Source organism: Seriola aureovittata, chromosome 10, assembly GCF_021018895.1.
Source record: "Seriola aureovittata isolate HTS-2021-v1 ecotype China chromosome 10, ASM2101889v1, whole genome shotgun sequence".
NCBI lineage: Eukaryota > Metazoa > Chordata > Actinopteri > Carangiformes > Carangidae > Seriola > Seriola aureovittata.
Window position 1 is genome coordinate 4192353 of NC_079373.1, and position 21259 is coordinate 4213611.

General features: G+C 42.0%; 2 protein-coding genes across 6 annotated transcripts in view; both read left to right on the forward strand.

Annotated features, from left to right (window-relative positions):
- Nucleotides 1-4914: 4914 nt before the first annotated feature.
- LOC130175841 (calcitonin gene-related peptide) lies at nt 4915-10416 on the forward strand. Of its 5 annotated transcripts, none has more exons than XM_056386433.1 (5): nt 4915-5100; nt 6243-6334; nt 7399-7533; nt 9365-9562; nt 9707-10416. In XM_056386433.1, exons 2-4 carry the CDS (start codon nt 6249-6251, stop codon nt 9525-9527), a joined length of 384 nt encoding a protein of 127 aa, XP_056242408.1. In that variant the 5' UTR covers nt 4915-5100; nt 6243-6248; the 3' UTR covers nt 9528-9562; nt 9707-10416. The 5 variants fall into 5 exon arrangements, with proteins under 5 accessions (XP_056242408.1, XP_056242405.1, XP_056242407.1 ...); XM_056386432.1 differs by having other exon boundaries at nt 4917-5100; nt 9365-9545; XM_056386434.1 differs by having other exon boundaries at nt 4928-5100; nt 9368-9545.
- A 5892-nt stretch (nt 10417-16308) lies between these two features.
- LOC130176960 (protein inscuteable homolog) overlaps nt 16309-21259 on the forward strand; it is a 60085-nt gene continuing 55134 nt past the window's right edge. The window contains exon 1 of the mRNA XM_056388417.1: nt 16309-16611. The gene's annotated coding sequence lies outside the window, so the exon portion shown is untranslated. The remainder of the gene's footprint in view (nt 16612-21259) is intronic.

Here is a 21259-nt window from a genome sequence, read left to right on the forward strand (position 1 = left end):
CATAAACTTTCCTGTTGCTATTAGCTGCCTCAGTCGAATGACAAGCTTTTTGATAGTTTATAGATAATGTTACTACAGACATTTTTTAAATGCAACAAACAGCCTTTGTACACAAGTCAGGTCAAGAACGCCTCCACATACTTGTTAGTAGTTTTGAGTGTGCCGTTTACTGATGCCCCCCACTGGAGTAGGTTACAAGACCTCCAACCTGAACGACCATATGTCATTTGTTCCAACCCTCTGACTCGACACAGAGGAGTATCTCCTGAAATAATGCGGCAGGCATACCAGACTTTTGTTGTCATGGTTACAATAATAAACATGCGGTTAAGCTTACGGAACAGTCACGGTTTGGTTAGGATTAGGCACAAAAATGACTTTGCAAGGTTTAGGAAAAGATCATGCTGTGGGTTACACTCGCTACTTTGTTAAGGTTAGAGGACCTTTGTCGCCATGGTTACAATAATAAATACGCTATTAAGGCTGTAACGCTCATGGATAAAAGGAACAACAATGACTTATTGGTTTCAAATGGGAAACAAACAGCAGTGTCCAGGGTCATAGCTGTTTTCTTTGTTGACCCATCCGTCCGCACCAAACTGCTCCTGACATAAGTACCATGCCCACTAGAGGTCACCTCTCTCTAAATGTAAATATGGGTCGTTATAAGCTGCTTTCTCAGAGGACCTATTGTGTTGTTTTCTTGTATATTATATCTTATATTTGAGTAGTAGTTTTGATTCTGGATAAAAAGTGACAGCCCTAATACTGTATATGATAAACTAATGGACATAACTAGCTTTTCAAAATATAATAGTGTTTCTAACAAAGCATCTACAGCGCATACAGTCTGTACATAACTATCATGGCATGAAAGCTTTTTCTGCAATGCTTTCGTGCAGATACAGAATAGATAAAGCTGAAATAAATATGAAAAATGTACTTGTGTGTATTAACTATATTAATATCAATTAACATGGAAAATATAAATACAGATCTATTGTTATTTGGAGATATTTTTTTTACTGGGCTTGTTATAGGTACAATATAAGAAAGACATAGTGAATCACTATTAAGTGTCATGGAGAATAATAAGTGTGACAGCAAAAGGCATCCTCAACAGTATTTTAGTCAATCATGTCCACTGGGTACTTAGTGATTTTCTGCGTTTCCCAGAATGCCCTTCATTAAGCCTTAGACAAACTGGTGTGAACTGTTTCCATTTATCTGTGGGCAGCACTTCAAGTATTGAAACCAGTGGTTGTAAATTGTTCCTTCTTTTCTAGGACTCACAAACACACAGAATCAGTCTGGTTTGAATCATTTGTTTTACAAGTTATTGAAAAAGAAACAACAAATATCCACTGAACATCTAACTTCTAATATTGAGCCAACTTCACTCTAATTATTGTTTTAAGTTGGAGTGAACAAAAAGAACAGCTGTCAGCAGAGAAACACTGACAGTCGTGCCCCTTGAACAAACACATGTTTTGTGGCTTCAGATCTTAAAGGAGTATTGAAGTTGCCTTGACTTTCTGTGGTGTCACTCATTGTTTGGCTGGTCATTTTGAAGCCACATAATATTTATATGGTTACCACTACATCCCGGAGCTGAAGCAGAGTCTGGACAATAGTCTAGTCAGTGGTTCCCAGGCTGGGAGTTGGATCCCCCTCAAGCGATCACAAGATAAAATAAGTTAAGTTGTTTTTAAATACTTGATAATTTCACCATTTTTGCCTCAAATAAAATAATCTAAGGAAAAGGTTTTCCTTATTAGAAAGGACCTGAAGAACATTTTGACTTGAAGCAAATGTGGAACTAATAACATTGTTCAATGGAAGTATTGCATTAAGCTAAAACAGTCACCCATTATGCATAACACCAGGGAGAAGGTGGAACCAGCAAATAAACTGCCAACTGTGACTGCACCCACCTGTCACTTAAAGCAGCCACGCCCTCAATTATGCATAATTTAAAGCATTAATAAAATTTAAATAGGTAAGTTACAGTTGTCATGGAGGGGGGAATTAACAATAGAGACCAAAATGTTTTTTTTGTACCAGTCTGTAAACATGTTTATTTCTGCTGTAAAGTTGGACATTTTAACATGGGAGTCTAGTGGTCATTAGAGGAACTGCAGTTTTTGGTACTTCAGTGTTAGCTTTATTTTTCAGCGCCGGAGGTTGATGCTTAGTATACATGTATATACAGAAGACTGAACTTGTATGTGCACCTTCATGTGTGTTTTGCGAGCACTGAGTTTTGGTTTCTAAATGAGATTCTTAATAGTCCCAACGCTCACACAGTCGCATAGCTTTTGAACTCATGCAATGAAACCATTGTGTGTGTTACTTAAGTGTATGTGTGTGCATGACTTGAAACATCCGTATACAGTCCATCACCTCTTTAATGAGCTCAGCCATTATGCTGACATATAGCACAGCCGTCCTACATGCCCAGGAGTATCAATAACACAGCTCGTGTGTTGGCATCAATTCTGCAGGTGTGCACTTTTTTTTTACATTTACACACAAGATACTTGACTGGACTAATAGAGCTGAGCCATTAAGGTGACATATAGCATAACGTTTGTTCACATCCAATAATACCATAGCAGCAGCAGCAGCAGCAGCAGACATAGTGGTCATTGTGTCCCCAGTAATAACTTACACTACGGTGGGTGTGTTGATCTCAGCTCGGGTAGGCCCGGCTTCAAAGGTTACCGTATCGACTCAGCGCTCCAAAGTTTTTTTCAGGAAGCCAGGAAAAAAACTTTGGAGGAGTCAGGGTGGCCTGTGCAGCTCCCTGGGGTGAAGTCAGATACAGATGAGCTGAAAGGAACACCCATGCTGAAAATAATGATCCCATATACGTAAGCATTCACATATAGGGATACACTCACCCACACGCTGGAAAACAATATACCACAGAGATGACATATAACACACACGCCGCATCACAGAGGCACCAAGAAAGAAAATGTATTTTTAGTTCAACTGTCACACAACCACACCACACACTGTTCAATTGATTTCAAAAGGCCATGTACAAACACACACAGCTGAAGTTAAGACAGAACTCTTCTCAGATCTTTATGAGACAAAGGTGTGTCCATTCCTTTTCTCTTAAGTACACACAAACAACTACAACCTTGTCTTTCCACATTCGTGGGGACCCGTCACCGACATAATGCATTCTGGAGCAGCCCTAACACTAATCTTAACCATCTCAAAAGAATGTTTAACCGTACCCCTTAACCCGAGTAAAGTGGGCTCCTAGTTCGTAGCTTGATGCGTATATAAGTAGGTAGTTAAGTTTGTCGGAAGGTTGGTAAATACTAAGAGAGTTTTTTTTTTTAGCAACATATTTATAGTCTTCCATGAACTCGCTGGTTGAACAGGTTAACACTGCTCAATGCTCAGAGTTTTGGAAGAAAATGAAGCTGTTTAGAGAAAGTTTTCATTTTAGAACAAGTCTGTGGTCGTCTGGTATGTTTCCATCTGTCCATAGTAAGTTATGGCAGGACAGAGGGTGTGCAGGTAGAAAAGCGATGTAGGTACATAGATGTGGCATGAGTCCCGGCAGCTGTCTATTCAGCGGTGATTTAGCGTCTGACATAGGTGAGCCTTGGGCCTCAATAGCACTAAAAGGCTCATCCTGTCTAATGGGGTTCCTCTATGACGCAGACAAGGAGAGGCAACCCCTCCCCTTCTTTTACTCTGACATATAATCCTACACACACACACTCGCACGCAAGCACACACACACACACACACGCACACACACAAACACACTTACTGTACATCCATTAATTTTGCCCAGTGTGCACACAGACTTTGAGTGCACACACACAGACACACACATATCAAACACACACACATGCTCATCTGTGTGCACACACAATACACTGTACAAACACACACGCATGCCGTCCTGCACACTAATGAAAAGGAAGGGAATTGAGACACTGCACGACAAACAGTTGTGTAATTGCTTTTGAGAAACGGCTCTTGTCAGAGGCGGTCATCGATTGATCTCGCTGAAGACAACTCGTTTACTTAGTGTGTGGGAGGAGGCCCAGGCGGCAGTGATCATTACTGGACTGACTGTGGTATCACTTTATTAACTTAATATGGTTTGATGATTCACTGTAGGGGGGGGGGGGGCTGTCATGCGCAGCTTAGGAAGATTTTATTGCAAACTACAACAAACAAAACACAATTGAACTTGGAGAAGACAAAAAAATTGCACAATGCATTGTAGTTTTAAAGTAATTTGATGGATACTTTGAACACAGTTGACTTATATGCATGGTTACAAAATATGTTAAGATAAGAAGTTCATTGTTTGCAGTGAATCACATCATTTTGCCCCAAATCAAATCAATAACAAGCAGATTACATAAACTGATTGTAGATGGTCTATGCTGAGCCGAAGCGCAGTGGGTGTAGTGCTGGAGTTGGTGCTATCCAAACAGCGTTATGAATGAAGAGCCCAGGAGTGCGTCACTGTGTAGTATACATCCCTCCCCAGCAGATGGCCCCGCCTGCAAGTGCTTAGCAGAGAGGGTGGCGGTGGTGTTGGTTGGGGGGGGGTTTCTTATCGATTTGGCATTTGAGATATAGCATGCAATGTAACATTTTTGGAAGGTTCTTAAAATATTTATTGCTGGTGAAGCTTCTCCACGGCCACCGGTTTGCTTTGCCTCCTATTTAATTAATGACATCAATGCAAATTGGGGATAGCAAATGGTCAAAATGACTGGTGGATTTTGTGAATGGAGCACTTAGTGACTAAGGAATGACGTCAGCACAAAGCCATATCCCTTATTAGTGAGCCAGGACTGAGGAGAAGCATCCCATTGGCTCACCGTAGCATCGGAGCGATGTGATTGGCTGCCGGCGGATAATTAAACACCTACACAGTCAATGCACAAATCCAAGTGGTGGGATATATAGGCTGGTGCGTTGGCGCTGCATGCAACAGAATCAAGAGTTATTCAGCAAGTTGAGAGAAAGTCAACTTATTGTGTTTTGCATAGAGATACATAGAGATTTATATTTATAAATTTTTTTTTTGCTGGGTGATTATCACTGAAGGTAAGTGTTGACTTTTAATGCTGTATTGGGCGAAGTGTTGGAATGGCCGTTTGACTATAAATGTACCTGATAAGCTGTTTGCATGTGTGTGTAGATCAGAGGGGATATGGACAGAGTCACTGCATTAGTCTGCGGTGACGTGATTGTGTTGGTAATGGGATTGGAGTGTGGCCACTGGGGTCACCAGTATCACCACCATCACCCATTTTGTGAGGGTCCAGTCTGCTACTAGAAGGCCAGAGTGAGAGAGAGCAAAGGGAAGAAAGACAGAGAAGAAGAAAGGGGGTCAAAGATGAGAAGAAGCTGAAGTAAAGAACAGTAAGAAAAAGCAAAAAGAAAGAAGAGATGGACAGGAGGATGCAGGTTTAAGTGTGTGTGTGTGTGTCTGTGTGTGGGTGAGAGAGAGAGAGCAAGAGAGAGAGAGAGAGAGAGAGAGAGAGAGAGAGAGAGAGAGAGAGAGAGAGAGAGTGCTGGCAGCTCATTACACTAATGCACTGGTCCCTTAGGGAGTTGGCAAGCTTGGAGCCCCCCCCCCTTTCGCTTCTCACCCCTCCTCTTCCAGCGCTAGCAAGTGCTACATGCATCACACAGTCTAGGACCCCCACCTAACCTCACACACACACACACACACATACACCCACACACACACACACACACACACACACACACACACACACACAGACACACACACACACTCCCACCCACAGACATGCCACACTCTGAGAACCTGAGGCGTATACGACATGAGAGAAGGACCTGTCCTGTGCTCCTGGCTGGATGTGTTGGAGGAACAGTGCGTTTTGCAGAAGAAGAGTAGGGGGGATTGTTCTGAAGGGGTGTTTTGTGGAAGTAAAAGTGAGGACGTTCAGCAGGAGACCAGAGCTAAATAGAGGCAAGCTGGGATGTGGGTAGAGCTCAGCTCACCTCTCGGGGAAATGACAGAAAGCTTTTTTTTTTTTTCTTGTTGCAACTTCCTCCCACCAGCACGAGCAGATCAGACACCTGAAAGAATATTTTTTTAGACGTATGTTGATGAATTTTTAAGTGACTTGAGAACTTGTTGTTTTAGCGGTTGTATGAGTGTGAACGGCAGCAGTCTTGTGCACAAGCAGCTGATGGGGGATGTCTCTCTTGCTATGTAGGGGACCATGGTTATGTTGAAGATCTCTGCTTTCCTCGTTGCCTACGCCCTGGTCATTTGCCAGATGTACTGCTCACAAGCCGCCCCTGCCAGGTGAGATGCTCCGCATTCGCACTCGCACTCGCACTCGCACTTGCACTTGACACTAGACACTCTCAGCCGACATGCATTTTTCCAGCAACTTGAAATGCAAACAGTAGAATTACAAGTAACCAGTGGGAAGGAGCCGACAAGCGGGGGCAAAAAGATGCCTCAGAAAATGTGGTAAATATTTTTTCTCTGACTGTATCAAGTAGAGTTTTCTGTGCTGCTGGAAAAATATGAATAATTGAGGAAAGATTTGTGTTTGAGAGGGACAGAGTGATGCAAACACATGTCAAGATACATGATATGTACTTATAGATATGTACAAGTCTACAGCAGGTCTAACAATGTGCATGCACACAGAATTATTTGTTTATCTTAATAATTTATGGAGGTAAATTTTAGGCACAGTTGGGATTTCTTAGGTTGAAAATGTGTCTTCAACCACATACTTTGAAGTAGTAAAATAATGTATATCTTATTAATTAGATTTTCCTAATCAATATTTAAAGTTTCACTAGCTTATTTTAACTGTCAATTAATTTGATGACACTACTCAAACTGCAAATGGAAACAAAAAAAGAACCAAAGAAGTCAAAAAAGACAGTACAAAAAAAGTGTAATTCACTTCTCGGGGAGATAAATGTGATCCATATATTTATATGAAGCCTCATTCAAGCCACACCCCTCACTGTTCCCATGAAGCTATCGATTTAGTAATAAATCTGAAGCCGGCTGCACATCAGCCCCTCTCTCTCAGATGGGGCACTTTCCGCAGATTGTTTCCCCCACGTTGGCCGGGGGCCCTCAAACTCAGACGTCATCCCTCTCAGAGTTGGTGACGTCCCAGCCAACCGCCCCCCCCCCCCCCCCCCCCCCCCCGACCCGTCCTATCCATCCAGCCAGTCGACCGGCACCCTACCCCACCCTAACACCCTCATACACACCCCCCTCCTTTTAACTGCAGGTGATAATTCCATAGCGAGGGATTTAATACTGATCTCAATGCCTGTCCTCCCTCAACCCTCCTGACCCCTAAACCTCCCTGCTCGCCCTCCTCTTCTTCACCACAGACCGGGTCTAGAGTCCATGTCAGACCGAGTCACGCTCACGGACTACGAGGCGCGAAGGTTACTCAACGCCATCGTGAAGGAGTTTGTGCAGATGACGGCGGAGGAGCTGGAGCAGCAGGCGACTGAAGGAAACAGGTACAGATGACTCCTCTTTTGTTTTAACCCGTGTTCAACATTTTTTCCCTGTGAAGACACAGACAGTGAAGGCCGACTAATAACACGATAGAAGGTAACTGGTTAAACTCAACTTTTTTGGCCTAAATATAAGGGACTTTAAGCTGGAACTATTTCCTGGTTCCACTTTGACACCACTGAGGATGCGTCTTTTTAGGGCCCTCACATCACTTAGGTGTAGAGGTATGTATGTCTCGGCAGACCAACAGACAGAAAAACAGATTCTTCCCAAGAACAGATGCTAATACACGCACACACACACACACACACACACACACAAAAACAATCCCTATTCTCTGTCTTGACCCTGCTCCTGCATGGATGAGTTTGATTTTGACTTTGTTTGAAGGGACTATTTCCTGCCTGCCTGCCGGGCATGTGAGCAGTGTGTGCCTAACGGAACGAATAAGTGTGCATGATGTCAATTAAGTGAAGTTGCATGACATTGGGAAGCGACTGGTTTCTGTTTGTTCTGTGGGTGTAAACGATGCGACAAGAGGGGATTGACTGGGGGGGTGGGGGATGGCGGTTTTGGCGCATGAGGGGATGGATGACAAGTTCTTTGAATGAAGGGAAGGGAGGAAAAGCATGATAACTAGTGTGTGTGTGAGTGAGTGAGTGTGTGTGTGTGTGTGTGTGTGGAGGGGGAATGTTTTCATATTTACTTTTTGATACCTGCGATGGCATGAGAAAGAAATGCATGTGAGAGAAATGGAGCGTGAGTGAAAGGAAAAAGAAAAAGAGATAAAGAAAGTGTTACCTGCATGTTTTCTCATATCTATGAGCCTGTTCTCTGCATGTGTTCTGTGTGTCCCCTCCCCGACAGCATGGACAGGCCCCTAACCAAGCGCTGCTCCAACCTCAGCACCTGTGTGTTGGGCAAACTGTCTCAGGAGCTGCACAAGTTGCAGACGTTCCCTCGCACGAACGTGGGAGCAGGAACGCCCGGCAAGAAGCGCAGTGCGCCTGAGAGTGACAGCTATGCAAGCTACGGCGAGACATTTGACAGCATCTAACCCCCTCCTCATCCTCATCCTCCCTCAGCCCCTCTTTTACCTTTACCACATCTCCTCCTACCCCTCCCCCTCTTCCTCTCCTTTCCTTTTCTCCTGTCCTGTCCTCTAACTCTCCTCATCCCAGTTTCTTCCTCATCATTTTGGGACTGGCAAGTGCATGTTGATTTTACCTGCTTGATTGAAATGAGAAGAACATGGCCTTTAACTGCAACCAACCTTTCAGCCCCCCCCCCCCGTTTTTTTGGCAGAGAATGATTTGTCCCGATCATTTCAGACAATCAGACTTAGTTTTCATTAATGTAATTCAGGATCTGGTTCAGACATCTATCTTTGTGTACTGTACGTGGAGTCATTTCATGGCAATTCAAAGCCCCTGAAACTAAAGAGTTGAGAGCGATCACTTAATCGAACCATTAATAAATGATCCACTCATGCGACACCATGTTTGTTGTTCAATAAACGTATTTTTCTACCAGGAAGCGTTAGTTCACTTTCATTCTTAGGGATGCTTTAAAAAAAATGGACATTAAATGGACATTAAAAAGGGTTTTAGACAAGCTGACTTGAAATTATCTCTGAAGCTCTCATCGAGTCCAAAGGTAAGAAAAATGACAAACTACAGGAAATATACCACTAAACTTTGCATGCTTGATGTATATTTTTTTAACTTCTGTGTTGTATCATCATGTTTTGTCTGTGCTGTGAGGAGAACGTTGATAACATAGACACGTGTCACACCCGATCTCGGCGTTAATCCAGTGTTCGCTCTCCTGAAGCAGCGTTACAGCACAGAAGCGAGCCTGCAACACGGCAACCTGCGTGACTCACCGCCTGGCGGACTTCCTCAGCAGGTCGGGGGGAATGGGCAACAGCAACTTCGTCCCCACCAACGTCGGCGCCAAGGCCTTCGGCAGGCGGAGGAGAAGCGTCCAGATGTGAGGGGTCGTCAGGGAAATGGTAAATAAAGACTACAGGTGAAGTGTGACTACATGTTGCAACACGAGGATTTGGATAGTCATACCTAACTTGAATTATCTTTTTTATTACAAATGGATTCATATAATTTTGGGTTCATCCTGTAATAATTCAATCTTTCTTTCTGTCTTTCTTTCTTCCAGAGGTTGAAAAAAAAAAGAAAACATCAGAAAAAAACTGAGAGCAAAAACCAACAAAAACAAAATCGAAGCGGAAAATGAACACTGAACTGGCCCTTTATCCACTCTCTCACCTTCTTATGGGAAAAAAAGATGTCACAGGACTCCTCGTCCCCATTTCCATCCTGTTAGTGAAACCCTTTGCTTTTGGCAAATAAGAGAAAAAAAAAGAGAAAAAAAAGCACTTTAGTTTATGTACATGAACAAATGAACTCCTGAAGAAAAGAAAAAAAAAAGACATCCTAATGGTTCCTCTTTTTTATACATGACTATCATTGGAAAAATAAAATGAAAGCAGCAGTGGTTATCACCTTATTTTCTTCCTCCTTTCATCTCGTTAGAGCACATTTCTTCCATGCGATGCTTCCCATTTGATATCTAAACTCCATCCTACATACATCCTCCATATTTACCCCCCCCCTTCCTCCCGAGGGTACCCTGTTTTTCTGTGTGCCAGAGGGACGCCATTAAAGATCAGCCTACCCAAGGCCCCCCCACAACGGCTGTTGTCTTGTGCCTTGATGTAGAACAATTTACATGAACATGATTGTACAGTTCTGTTTCGAGACGATAACGAAGACCCGAGCGAGGATGAAGAGAACGAAGACAGATTAATATTGTAAACAATATTGTGAAAACAAATTTCAGCAAGATTAAAATGTATTTTAGATACACTCGGGTTTGGGGTACTTGTGTTGTTCTTCAAAGGTTTTTAAGCATTTAGGTGTAGAAAGAGACTGAATGATTGAGAGGTTGAAAAGCTTATATTTGTACATTAACTGTTGGAATATTAATAAATATTGCCCATAAATTATAAATGACAAATCTGAAGTAGAACCTAGAGTGATTTGTAATTCATTGGTTATAAATTTGATAATATCTCCCACCAACAGATACACACTCACATCCTGAAAAATGTGTCGCATGCATCTATGATTTCGCAAAAATGAAATCCACAGTCATACAAAAACACTGTTGGGCAGGTATAAACACATCAGATTCACTGACTGACGCCGCAGCAGCATGGATATGTTGAGATACATGATAATACCAGACAATAACTGCATGGGTAATTGCTAAATAAAAGGCAGTCAAACCTGCAGTCAGACTTGTTCTTCTTTAGCTCCAGTGGAGGTTAATGCACAACATTCAGTTCAATCAGAATCACTATATATTTCCATTTCCATAAATCTATTTTCCACATACAAGTGCAAACATTATTCAAAAGATTGTCTGTTTTGGCATAAACAGGACACTAAATGTTTTCTCTTCCATTTCAGATACAGCTCACACAACGATATATTGCTCAAGTTGTCTTTACATACTGCACTTAAGACAATCGACAGACTGGCTCATTTTTAATCATCAGTCACATGCAGGATCCGGGATGACTGAACATTTTGGGCTTCTCTTGTTCTTACAACAGCACTCCAATAGGTGGCAATACAATTATCTTCTTTACAAACGTCTGAGTGGAGCACAACACTGCAGAGTCTCACAGGTCTGACTCAAGTCACAAAAGCATCAAAGTCTCTCCCGGTGATGAACGTGAACCACCTCAGCAGGTGTTTCTAAGGGTGCTGCACAATTGATCTCAACCCTGAGAGAGTGAGAAGGAAAAGTAAGATGATACAAGAGATGAATCGGTTACATAAGGTTTCTACTCTTGTATGAACATCAATGAGGTGTAAAAACACTGACCTGTTGAACACTCCTGTATGCATATCACGGCGGCAAATTACCCACCAATACTTCAGAACAAGGATGTGAGGTTTTGATGGGTTTCGATTAATGAAAAGAAAGTAAACTGCCTTTGAGAAAAGGATGCGCTTCTTATTCAATTCAGACTGTAGCTGTATGACAGGAAACTCCTTGAAGTCAGTGACTCACACAAATCGACTTCCTGCTGCTTCTGCTGACACACACGATGTGTCACATGAACAAACTTCTCTCCAAACTACAGAGCAAAAACGTTGTGAGCTCAAATCCTGATCAAGCCGAGGAGATGCTCAACTTAAAGGTCCCATATAGTCTAAAGGTCTCTGTCCATGTGTAGCTTGATTATAAAGCAGGTCTAGGTTCTATTTTAATACTGTGAAAGTAAATACACACAGCCTGTATTCACAAACTGAGCTTTAAAACCAGCCGTCAGGACTTCTGGAACTTTGTGATATCACAACAAAGCAGCACCACTCTGCCGCAAGCCCCGCCCACCTGGACCCACCGTCCAACTTTGTAGGGTTTGGTTTCTCTGAGACCTTCAGAGAGAAGCCTGAGAGAGGAGATGTAAAACTCCCTTGAGATGGTTTTTGGTTCTTAAAACCACAAATATATCTTTTTATGAATCAACAATTGAAAACTGTAAACACACTGGAAAAATGTAAAATATGGGACCCTTAACAACAGCACTGAGGCGTCCTTCAGTGAGGCATTCAAACCTCACCGGCTCCAACTAGTCTCCACTAGAAGATTTTGTTGCTGTTCAAGAAAAGGTGAACATCATTAGAGCAAAATGAAACATGAATCTTGTATTTTGAAAGGCAGTAACAGGAAACAAAACATTAATTTCACATAAATCACATTAATTGCACAAACTAGTGCAGATAACTCTGACGCAAATACATAATTACACATTTTGATGTTGTATTTCCCAACAATAACACACCCTGCACGCACTGCCAGTGGTTTCTAATGATTTGAGGTACAGTGTTTCCAGAAAAATCACAGACAGAGCTAAAAAGAATAAAACAAATAAAGGCCCTTCGCTTTTTAGAAGATAAATACGGGATGTAGGTTTGGAAAATTGAGGGGATAATGAGCCCATTCAATAAGGGTGAAAGTGAAAAACAGGATACACTTGATCCTATTTGGTTGCACGGATGGATGCCAAGTGTGCACCAGAGCAAATACAGGATATTTGTCACTATGTGCATCGCACCCAAGCACACAGGGACTGTGAGTACTGAGGAAAAAGATGTATTTTTGTAAAACATTTCATTTAGATGGATTCCAATAAAAAAAAAGAAAACAAATATCAACACCAATCGTACCGTGTCCACACTATAGACACTTAAAGCATTAAATGATTGGTTATGATGCCAACTGTTCGACTGCATGACTTATTCATTCTCAGATGAGAGGATATGTGTGACTAATATGTGAACTTATGCTGTTTGAGTATAAACAGAAAAGGGGATTTGTGCCTTATTCCCCCTCAAGCCTTAAAACCCTCATCTGTCAGTTGTTTTTACAGCCTTTCCACTCATGCTCTCTCTCTGCCTCACTATCTGTCTGCGTGTCTGTCTGTCCGTCTGTCTGGAGACAATCAGTGCTGAAGTCGGAGCCATGCTGGAATCCACATGGAAACTTTTCGTGCTTGACTGGAGGAAAAAAAATAACCCCCTCCCCTCTTCTCCATATTCTGATAATTGAGGGGGACGGGAGGTTGAGGGCTGATTCGTGGGTCGGTTTGGTTTTAGGCTTCTTTCTCGGCAGTAATCTAACAATCCCACAATGCCAATGAGAAAAGCAGTCCTAATGACACACAGCTGCATCGAATGGGGCCCTTCCAGTTGGAAATTAGATGGTTCGTATAAGAGAAACCGAGAAGCAAGCCCCCATCTCCAGAGAGAAGACGTGCCACTGGTCCAGTTCCCAGAAAAATGCACCGCAAATGCATTTCAAACCTGAGGGTTTGGAAGATGCTTCTGTTTTTAATGTTTTAACTGAATAGTTTTGGGAAACAGAGAGCCGAAATCACAACGTCATATCCAGGCTAGAGTCTGTTCAACCAGCTTCTGTAACTGAACACAGTCTCTCATTCAGCATTTCTTTCTTTCTTTCATCTGCCTCTCTGAAAAAATAAAAAATGTTCCTGGGCCTTACTTTCCATATTTGTGATTTGGTTCAATCCATATATGTAAAAATCACCAAAGCTTTTCTCAATATCTTTTTTAGCAGTAATTTCTTTTGTGTAAAACATCTAAAATGGGAGAGTCCATGGATTTTTGTGGAGCTGTAACATTTTGTCGGATTCTCTTGGGCTTATGGGAAATTGTGTTCGCTAAAGGCCTCTGAAAACAGAAATACTGACCAAAAAATGATATTAGAATTTTTTTTTAAATGACTGTCCTTATCTGGCCATATGGAGGAAACCACATGACAAACTGTTGAGTGATGTCATGCTCAAAGGCTGGATTTTAGTTATTAGCGTAGTCACAAATGTCATTTTAAATTAAGTTTTCATATTTCTGTTACAGTACCCTTAAGTTCCAGTTTCACTTCAGTTCCGTGTATGACTGTTTGCATTATACAGTTTCTTATTTCTGTAGGATAACTATAAAGCTAGAGCCAGCAAGCAGGTTAGCTTAGCATTAAGACTGGAGACAGAGGGAAACAGCTAGCTTAGCTCTGACCAAAGTAAATACAGCTTCCTATGGGTTTAAACTAAACTTCTTTGGCTTAAATAAAAAGGTAAAATTGGGCTGCCATGCTGATGAGTTTATGCAGAAACCAACCAAGATAGTGTCTTACCTAATTTTGCTTTAGAATGAATGAATGAATGACATTTTTATTACTGCACTGGCTAACAAGACACCATGAATTCATACATGTCAGCACCACAGTGCTTCAAATACAAACAACAGAGAAAGTCAGTAACAGAAAAAGCACCTTCAGCATCAGAAATTACTCAGAGATTAACATTTTTGACCAGAGTCAGTCCATCTGTTTCCCCCCTGTTTCATCTTAATGCTAAGCTACAGTAATGCCCTGCCTCTAGCTTCATATTTAGCATACAGACTTAGAGTGGTATCATTCCTCTTCAGAGAGCCAAAGTGAAGTCTGAACGTCTGGGTGCTGCGCCAAGAGTAAGAAAAATCAGACTGAAAAATGTGAATAACAAAAAATCTGGGGTCTTACTCAACAGTAGGTCAGTATGTTTAGACACAGAAGTTTATGTAATATTGTTGTTTACTAAGTTCGTCTGTTTTACGCAGGCTTTAACATACACCATTTCCCATAATCCTTAGACTATAGAAGGCTTAAAGTGATAATTTGAGTTATTTGACGTGGGGTTGAGTGAAGAACCTATCTATAGTCATTGTATAACTGACAGGACACCGTCAGTTAAGAGAAGCAGCAGGAGCGCTGGAGCAGGAACCGTGTCTGACTCACACACCTGATCTGCGATCTAATACAGTGCGGGCCGTAGGTGCATTTGTGCGTATTAATACAGTATTCATCGATTCAACAACAACACCTTATATACACTGATCTGATATTTGCTTTTAGCTTAGACTTTTTTAGAGTAGCTAAAACAAATTTTTGCAGGGTGTCCCCGTCCACAGGTGCTCCTGCTGCTTCTCTAAACTGGGAACACGCTGATCCGAATCTACTGCAGGCAATACACATACTACAGATAACTACCTCACACAACCCTGCCTCAAATAACCCCAACTATAACTTTAACATCACGCCTCAACAACAGAGGGGAGGCCATGAGTGAGTCAAGGGGCCACAGTTAGCCCAGATCAGCCAGCAGGACATAAAGGACTATGATTAAAGCTGAAAGGTTGGAAAAATGTATGATAACAAAATTCTGGAAAGAATGTCAGAACTTCGGTTCTGTATAAGTTTGTTTCCCAAAATGCTTGTCTATTCCTCTAAAGGAATAGTTAGCTAAGGATTACCTTCACACATAGCAATGTGCTTCCATGACCACTCTCCTGATGCTTTCACCAGGAAATGAGGTAAAATTTGTGAGGAAATTAGCTGTTTACGTTCAGATTTAAGCTAAAGCTAATATTTATTGACTCTATATAGTGTAACAGGCCCTTATGTGCACATGGGAGTGCGCGTGGAGCCGCCCCCTTCACATAATCACATGGTAATTATTCACTAAAGAATACGTAGCCATATTAACTGCAGCAACCCAGACCAGCTGAGTCTTGCTCGTAATGGGAAACAGCCGACTGCCGTTTATATTTTCATTTTCCTTCCTCATCTTTAAAGCTCCCAATTTTTCCATAAGGTAGTCATTTCCAAGGCTGACGTGAAACCAGACACCTAGGAGCACTCATGGTGAAGGGCCAGAAACAACATACGACCGGTCCGACATCCTCTCACCTTCCCCAATCCCCCCTCTCCTTCTTGTGCGACTGTTCCTGGGAAGGTAAACACCCTTTCACCGTGTCAGAAATGGGATTTCATTCTGCTGCCACGGCAGTTCCTTCATCTGGCCTTTCTTTTCTGTCCCTCCCTCTCTTTCTTCTCCTCCCCTCACTCCCATTGCTGCCACATCTGGAACCCAGCCCCTCATTTATTTATGTGGTCTGTGTTGTTTCTTTTCTTATTCTTTTTCTTTTTTTTAAACTAACTTATTTAAAAGTCTTTTACCTTTTCTCGTTGGCAGTTCTCTCCATCTGATGAGGTCTGCAATTACATCTCGCCATAACTGGTCAAGCTGCAATTACATGCTCCTGCACTGAATCCTTCTCCCCCCCTTCTCTGAACAGCACCACTGCTCATATGGCAGACCGAAATAGAATAGTTTCATGTCTGTTTGGATGGCGGCCCAGCTGAAACTATGCTCCGCCGCTTGACTGACAGTGGGATGTGGGCTTTTTCTCCCCAAGAAAAACCTTTAAGGCCGGTCACGTTTAGACTCTGAGCAGTTGTACTCCAGCAGGCTCTGGTGGTGGTTGGCCCAGCTGGGCTCCAAGAAAGGGGAACAGGGCAAGACAAAGTTAGAGTGAGTGAAAGAAAGGACAGAGACAGACAGTCTGCAGGAAAGAAGACGAGAACCACGAGCTGAAACTATGAACCCTCCTGGGAACACTTCATCGTTTAGTCGCTGACCAAGAGAATGGGTAAGTTTGGCAACCAGTTCAGTCTTATGTCAACTTCTGGAAAAAGGCGAAATGATGCTGTGAAGGACTTTGAGTCTTAGGTAACAAAGTTTTTCAGATAACTTAGCAGCTCAGCAGTACAGCATGCAGCACCTGATTTAAATATTCTGAAGGTAACACAGGATATCCCTGCCATATCCTCCAAACATCTTCAATGGCAATGCAGTTGTCCACTCGTTCAGGGGCAGACAGACATTACAGCACAGTATTTTCCATTTGGCTTTGCAGTTGGTATATTTTGCTAAGTGCTTGAAGCGCTCTCAACTGACTAAACTGATGTCATAGCCCTTTCTCTCATGAAAGTGCTCTTGACCAGTGTCCAACTCTGCTTTTTTTTTTATCACTTAAACCTTTGAAATTTTCTAAAGATGTCAGTATTCTTATGTAAAAGCCTCTGATTTAAAAGTGCAGCAGTGCTGATCATCTGGATGCTTAAAGGTTACACCGAGACTGGAGACTGATATTTTTGAAATTCAAGAAGAATTTGAGTTTATATTTTTCAGTTATGTTTTACGGTATCACCCTTGCCAAATCCTTTAGAATGGATGAAAAAAAAAATAAAAAAAATCCAAGAACCAACTCATACAGAGTTAAAAACATAAAGCCATATCCCAAAATCTAAAGAGAAACAGATTACATTCACCTGGCTGGAGTAATCCTAACAAAAAGAAAATACAGTACAGTTATAGACAAAAGTGACCAGATTATAGGCACATCTGGGAACAATATAACTATAAGTTGAGTTCAATATTCTAGTGGAACATTTGCACATATGGAGTTGAGCACTTTCTTTAAAAGACATAGTCAACTGTGTGATACAACTTTTACTGATAAAAGACAAATATAATGATGATAATTGGTGCCCTAGAGGCGAGGCCTGTCTATACTTAATCTCTGATGGATCTTAAGTATTGACATTTTCTCATCCGTGTCTGGATCTTGCCCCGCCGTATGCTGCATCTACCCCAGCTGACTGCAGTGTTTTAACCGCCTCCTCCATTATTTTGAGGGGGGATGCCACCAAACCTATGGCATCTTCACGTCATCTCTCTGTGTTTACCCTCACTGGCTCATTAGCTTAGAAAATGAAAGTTTCTCCATGGTGGGTAAAGATGCAAGAATGTCCTTCTTAGATAGCAAATGTTGTCAACAAATCCTTTGGAGATCTTTACAACCATTCACCAAAGGAACCAACGAGGCCTGTCTTACTGCACAATCCAAATCTTGGTCAAAACTTGCTATTTACAGCGTGTAGGTAGCTAGGATGTAGTTGTTTTCAGTAATACGCAGAGGATGGAAAGCTTATACCCACAGTCAGCCTAGAATTAAAAGCCTATACCAACTTTCTGCTGAGTCAGCTTGTCTTTTTAAATCCAGTGACAACAGGGTCACACTGAAGACACGTTTGTGTGGATATTTCTGTCTAATTAGCACGCTAACACTTTACTGACTACTGACTGACCTTTACACCTAACTATGTCAGCTGAATGCTTTAAATCTCTGATGCAGTACATGACTGTTAGTCTTCCTGTGAGACCCTGCATTTGCTAATAGATGCTATAATGATAAATATGAATGGGATGCTGCTCAGTGGGAGAATATGTGTGTTACATTTTTTGTTCTGAGTCATGTTGAATGAGCAGCAGAGCGGCTGTAACTGTTTGGAGTTGGCTGATCTGCTTTGTGTGGGAGTGGTGGTAGCTGGGACAGTGGAAAACAACAACGATTACAGTGAGGCTGCTGGTGGTGATGAGGACACAGCTCCCACATGACTTTACTACAGGCTTCTGTATGTGTGATGTGGTGGTGGAGAGATGTGTGTGTTTGAGAGAGAGACAATTAGAGATTACAAGAGAGATGTGTCATTATGTTTTTCCATATGTGTGTGTGTATATGAGTGCATGTGACACAGATCCTCGTGTCCTATCTTTATCATTTCACTCCTTTTCTTTGCTTCTCTTGCTCAGTATCAGGGTCCATCATTTGCTCTTCAAGCAGTGAATGTCTGAGTGGAAAAGGCAGAAAAGGTTCTGAATGAAAACATGAAGTGAAAGGCAGATGTGTCTCCAGGACTAGAAGCATTTTGTGGCCATGCAAGTCATGCTGTCACTATGTAATTACATGACAACAACATAGAGCAGAGCTGGTTAGTGAATTATAATTATGAACTTCTTCCTGTTCCTGAGTTCAGTGTTTTTAGGTCCAGAGTGAAACTTTCAGCAAACATTGAACTCCATGTTATTTTGTAGAGATGTTCATATTCCCCAGATGATGAATTCTATAAAGTCTGGTGATCCACTAAAGTTTCCTCCAATGCCACCATAAGGTTGACGTTTTCAGTGTACAGCGAGATGACTTGGCAACCTGTTGGATGGATTGCCATGAAATGTGGTACTTATTGATTCTTTTCATCTTGTGCCATCATCACATCAAAGAATACTTTGGTTTATGGTCAAACATGAGTTAAGTGCTAATTTATAAATCTTAGCATGACATCACATCAGAATAGCGCTGGAGATATTGATGGTAAGATGGTAAGTGTTATATGTGCTAGTAACATGGTCTCAGTGTCATTGTGAGGATGTTAGCATGGTGAGCTTAGCATTTAGCTCAGAGCACCACTGTGCTAAAGAGCTGCTAGCTAGTCTCTCCAGACTAACTGTCTTAACTGTGGATTATCCCCTCAGTCAACATCTAGAGTGTCTCAAGCCCCTTTTCCATGGGTCAAAAAACCCGCTAAGACCCACTCACATCAGGTTTTTGTCGGCAATGGGAAAGGGAACAGTCGGCATTCACAAATGACTGCAGTAGACACAGGTATTTATCGGTTCAATCGACAGTGATGTAAGCATAACACCTTTGTGAACCCACTAATTTCCGCCTCTTTTCCTGCTGTAACCTCTTTCAGAGAACAGACACTTTAAACACACCGGTCAACTGTCCACTACGGTGCTGTTCAACCAGAAGCACCGCGGCTACAATGAGCTCAGGATGAAAGTATGAGAGAGTGAGCTGCAGCCACGAAATAAGATTTAAAAACACACTGTCTGTGTGCGCTCTGTAACTGCATATGATGACGTTGTTCCCTTCAGTTGTGTGTATGTCCTCAGTCTGAACAGAAAGGCAAACTTGCTGGCAGTGTAAAATGTATATATATATATATATATATATATATATATATTATACTGACTAAATTTGGTGTACAAAGGGTATCAGAGTGTTCATAGATATATCAATGAGGCATTTTTTGAGTGTTTGAGGAGGGATGAATGTTGGGATCCCTCTTCATCTTCAGTGTTTTGCTCTGTTATTTTATTTGTATTTTACCAGTCTTGCACCTTACACACTAGTGAGCCTTACATTTGGTGACTCATTACTTCACACAAGTTTAGGATATTATTTATTATACCATTTAGGTATAATAATAACCTGCTGAATACGAGGACGGGCTGTTTATAAATGCTGCTTTTATCATTCCTAGCAGAAAATTACAGCCCAGTATCACTTGTTTTAAGTTGAAAGTATTAGAATAAAAGGTCCGTCCTTCAAGCTGGTTTTAACGGCTCATTTAACGTCGGCTGATGACAAACTACGACAACCGCTTCCCTTAAACATCTGTTTAGCACTTCTGTCTAATAATACATGACCAGTTGGGGATAAATCTGGATGCACAGTTACTCTCTGCCGTGCTTTCTCTTCTTCACTGCCTGCTGAACAGCTGAGGTGGGTGTGGTGTGGTGAACATGAACCGCACATGCAGGTGTGGCCCTCACTCTGCTGCTGCACTGTTTAATTAGGTTCTTTCTGCACGGGCGGGGAGTCTCTGGGTTTCATTGTCCCGAGACGTTAAGAGAGCGCCTTGCCCATACAGTCTGATGAGCACTGTGACTGAGGGTGTAACTGAACTTTGTGACCACGGCTAAAGCTGGAAACATGGAGCTCCACATAAGTCTGGAACAAGTGCCAAAGCATTGTGTACTCAAACTACCCTGTCAAACTCCTCTAGTATATTTGCTGCTATAACAGGATCCTTATAGTTGCTGACAACACATTCAAAGGGTGTACTGGGCTGAGATCTCACTCTTGGAGCTGGACCTGGCCAAGCTTCTGTCACTCTCCATTAGAAGCTTCTTTCTTCTGGATGAGGTAGTTTCTTTCTCTCTTTGTTTGGTGCTATTTTTCCATCGCTCCTCATTGTGCCTGTGTGGCCTCGCTGGAGTCAGGACCGGGTCATTTTGGTTCTCCTCCCACAAGTCTGGTCTTCCCCAGAAGCTGTTTCTCACACAGCTCAGCCAGTCCTCCGACTGTTTCCATCCAAATGCCCAGTAACTGCATTTTCTTCATGGAAAACAACAGCGATACAGTTCTTTTCTTTAAATTATTGTTGCTGAAATGAAAATGGAAATAATATAATTAGTCATAATTAATTAGTAATAACTGATGACTACACACCAAATACCATAATACAAGTGGACAGGTGGTAGCTTCAAGGCCAGTGGGTTATTTTAAGGACAAGGCATTTCAAACTTTTAAAGGAATTTTCAAGTGTGCAAAAAAAAAAAGGTAGAGGAGGCTGTGGCTCCGTAGGTGGAGTGGTTTGATTTCTGTC